Source organism: Plasmodium gaboni, chromosome 1, assembly GCF_001602025.1.
Source record: "Plasmodium gaboni strain SY75 chromosome 1, whole genome shotgun sequence".
Classification (NCBI taxonomy): Eukaryota; Apicomplexa; class Aconoidasida; order Haemosporida; family Plasmodiidae; genus Plasmodium; species Plasmodium gaboni.
In genome coordinates this window covers 272,044-274,543 of record NC_031481.1, presented here as the reverse complement: position 1 = coordinate 274,543, position 2,500 = coordinate 272,044, and the positions used below count along the sequence as shown (strand labels likewise).

At 21.4% G+C, this 2,500-nt stretch overlaps 1 protein-coding gene across 1 annotated transcript in view; it reads left to right on the top strand.

Annotated features, from left to right (window-relative positions):
- PGSY75_0110100 (selenocysteine-specific elongation factor selB- like protein) overlaps nucleotides 1-2,361 on the top strand; it is a gene marked incomplete at both ends in the record, with an annotated part of 2,400 nt that extends 39 nt beyond the window's left edge. The window contains one exon of the mRNA XM_018783654.1: nucleotides 1-2,361. This exon is cut by the window's left edge and continues 39 nt beyond it. Coding sequence (XP_018643938.1) covers nucleotides 1-2,361 — 2,361 coding nt within the window.
- Between the last annotated feature and the right edge of the window lie 139 nt (nucleotides 2,362-2,500).

Genomic DNA, 2,500 nt, shown 5'->3' with positions numbered 1-2,500 from the left:
TCTGGAAAAACTAGCCTCTGCAAATGTTTGAGCGAGATTTTAAGTACATGCGCCCTAGATAAACATAAAGAAAGCAAAGAAAGAGGCATAACTATCGACCTTGGTTTTTCTTCTTTCTATATAAAGAAAAAAATAAAATATAATTATAATATAAATCATAAAAAGGAAATCGAAACAAAGTTACAAAATTATCAAGAGAATGATAAAAATGATCTTTTATTTTATAAAAGAGAAGAAAAATATGAATCACATAATATACAATATGATAATATTATAAATATTAATTCTAATGAAGAACATAAAAATAGTCAGAATACCAATTTAACTTATCATCATACTAATAATATATATTTTTATGATGAAGAAATAATTCAAATATGTTTAGTTGATTGCCCAGGACATTATTCTCTTTTAAAAACTATTATTATGGGATCTGAAATTACAGATATTATCTTATTAGTCATAGATATAAATAAAGGCATACAAAAACAAACTATAGAATGCCTAGTATTATGTAACATAATAAATAGCGATATTATTATTGTCTTAAATAAAATTGATCTTATACCTCTACATCTAAGAGAAAAAAAAATTAATTCAATGAAGAAAAAAATACAACAAGCATTTTATAAATTTAAATCCCTACAAAAGTTGAAGTACCACATTGTTAGCATATCGGCAAATGTAAAAGGAAAAGATAATAAAGGGGATCAAAACGAAACATTAAGTGATGATAATATGAAGAGTAAGAAACAAACATTAAGTGATGATGATATGAAGAGTAAGAAACAAACATTAAGTGATGATAATATGAACGATCAAAATGAAACATTAAGTGATGATAATATGAACGATCAAGAAAAAAAATCAAGTGATGATAATATGAAGGATCAAGAAAAAAAATCAAGTGATGATAATATGAAAGAAAATATGAACACATTAAATAAAGAACACATTGTTTCATACACCAAATCATCATCAGATACGTGTACCAGTAAAACCATAAATATTAAAGAAATAATAAATGTTCTTAGTGATGTTATAAAAATACCAGAAAGAGAAATTTCAACATATGAAGATTTTTATTTTTTATATGATCATTCTTTTAATATTAAAGGCAAAGGAACAATCTTTACAGGCACTGTAATAAAAGGAAAGATAAAAATAAATTGTAATGTTAATATATTATCATTAAATGAAATTGGAAAGGTTAAAGAAATACAAAGTTTTAAAAAAAAAGTACATGAGGGTAAAAAAGGAAGTCGATTATCTCTTTTAATATTAAACAATAGTATAAAAAATTTAAAAAAAAATGAAAGAGGAGTTATAGTATATGAAACGTCAAATATATCATATTTTTCAATGTTTATATGTAAAGTTAAACAAGTAGAGTTTTATAAAAAAAACATAAATAATTCAGAACATCTTATTTGTATTATTGGCTTTTCTTCAACAGAGTGTTATGGATATTTTTTTAAAAAATTAAAAAATAAAAATGAAACAGATGTATCTAAAAAGATAAATTATGAAAAAATTTCACAAGAGGATAAGGTGTTCCCATCTATATCAGGAGGAATATTAAATAATGATGATAAGTTTGATAAGAAAGGAAATTATTTACTTATAGATAGGCTTTCATATGATGATAATAATAAGAGTGATCATTGTGATTATAATAATAAGAGTGATCATTGTGATGATAATAATAAGAGTGATCATTATAATAACAATAATAAGAATGATCATTGTGATGATATTTATTTTCTTGTTATTATGAAAAAAAGAATTCATTGCTTCGAAAAAGAAAAATGCATATTCTTAAAAAATGATGAACATACAAATTGTAGAATATGTTTATATGGAGAGATCATCGAAATTATTGATAAGAATTGTATATATAAAAAAGATGATTCTTTTGTTTTTAATAAACAACCAAACATATATAAATATGAAGAATATAAAGATTTTAAAATCCTTAAAGAAAAAAATAAAAAAGGATATATCGATAAAATTATAGATGAACATACTATTATATGTAAAAATTTATTTCAATCATCCAATCAGGTTATTCCATATATAGATAAAAAAATTTATATTATTAAATCTACAAATGATTCAAAAAATTTAAATGCAACAAATGTAAATACAACAAATGTAAATGCAACAAATGTAAATGCAACAAATGAAAATACTTCTAATATATTACACACCGGAACTATAATAAAACCCTTTGCCAAACAAGGAAAAGTTATAGTTTCTTTTGATGATGATATTTCTTATCTTAAGAATGATTTCAAGTCTTATATATTTCTTTTGTTATATTATAAAGATGTATTTTCTAAAAAGAACGTATTTCTATAATATCAATGCAGGTGTATTTCTATGCCAATATATATATATATATATATATATATATAAAATAAAAAAAAAAAAAAAAAAAAAAATAAAAAAAAAAAAAAAAAAAAATTTTAATTAATAAATTTTATTTTTTTTTTTTTTT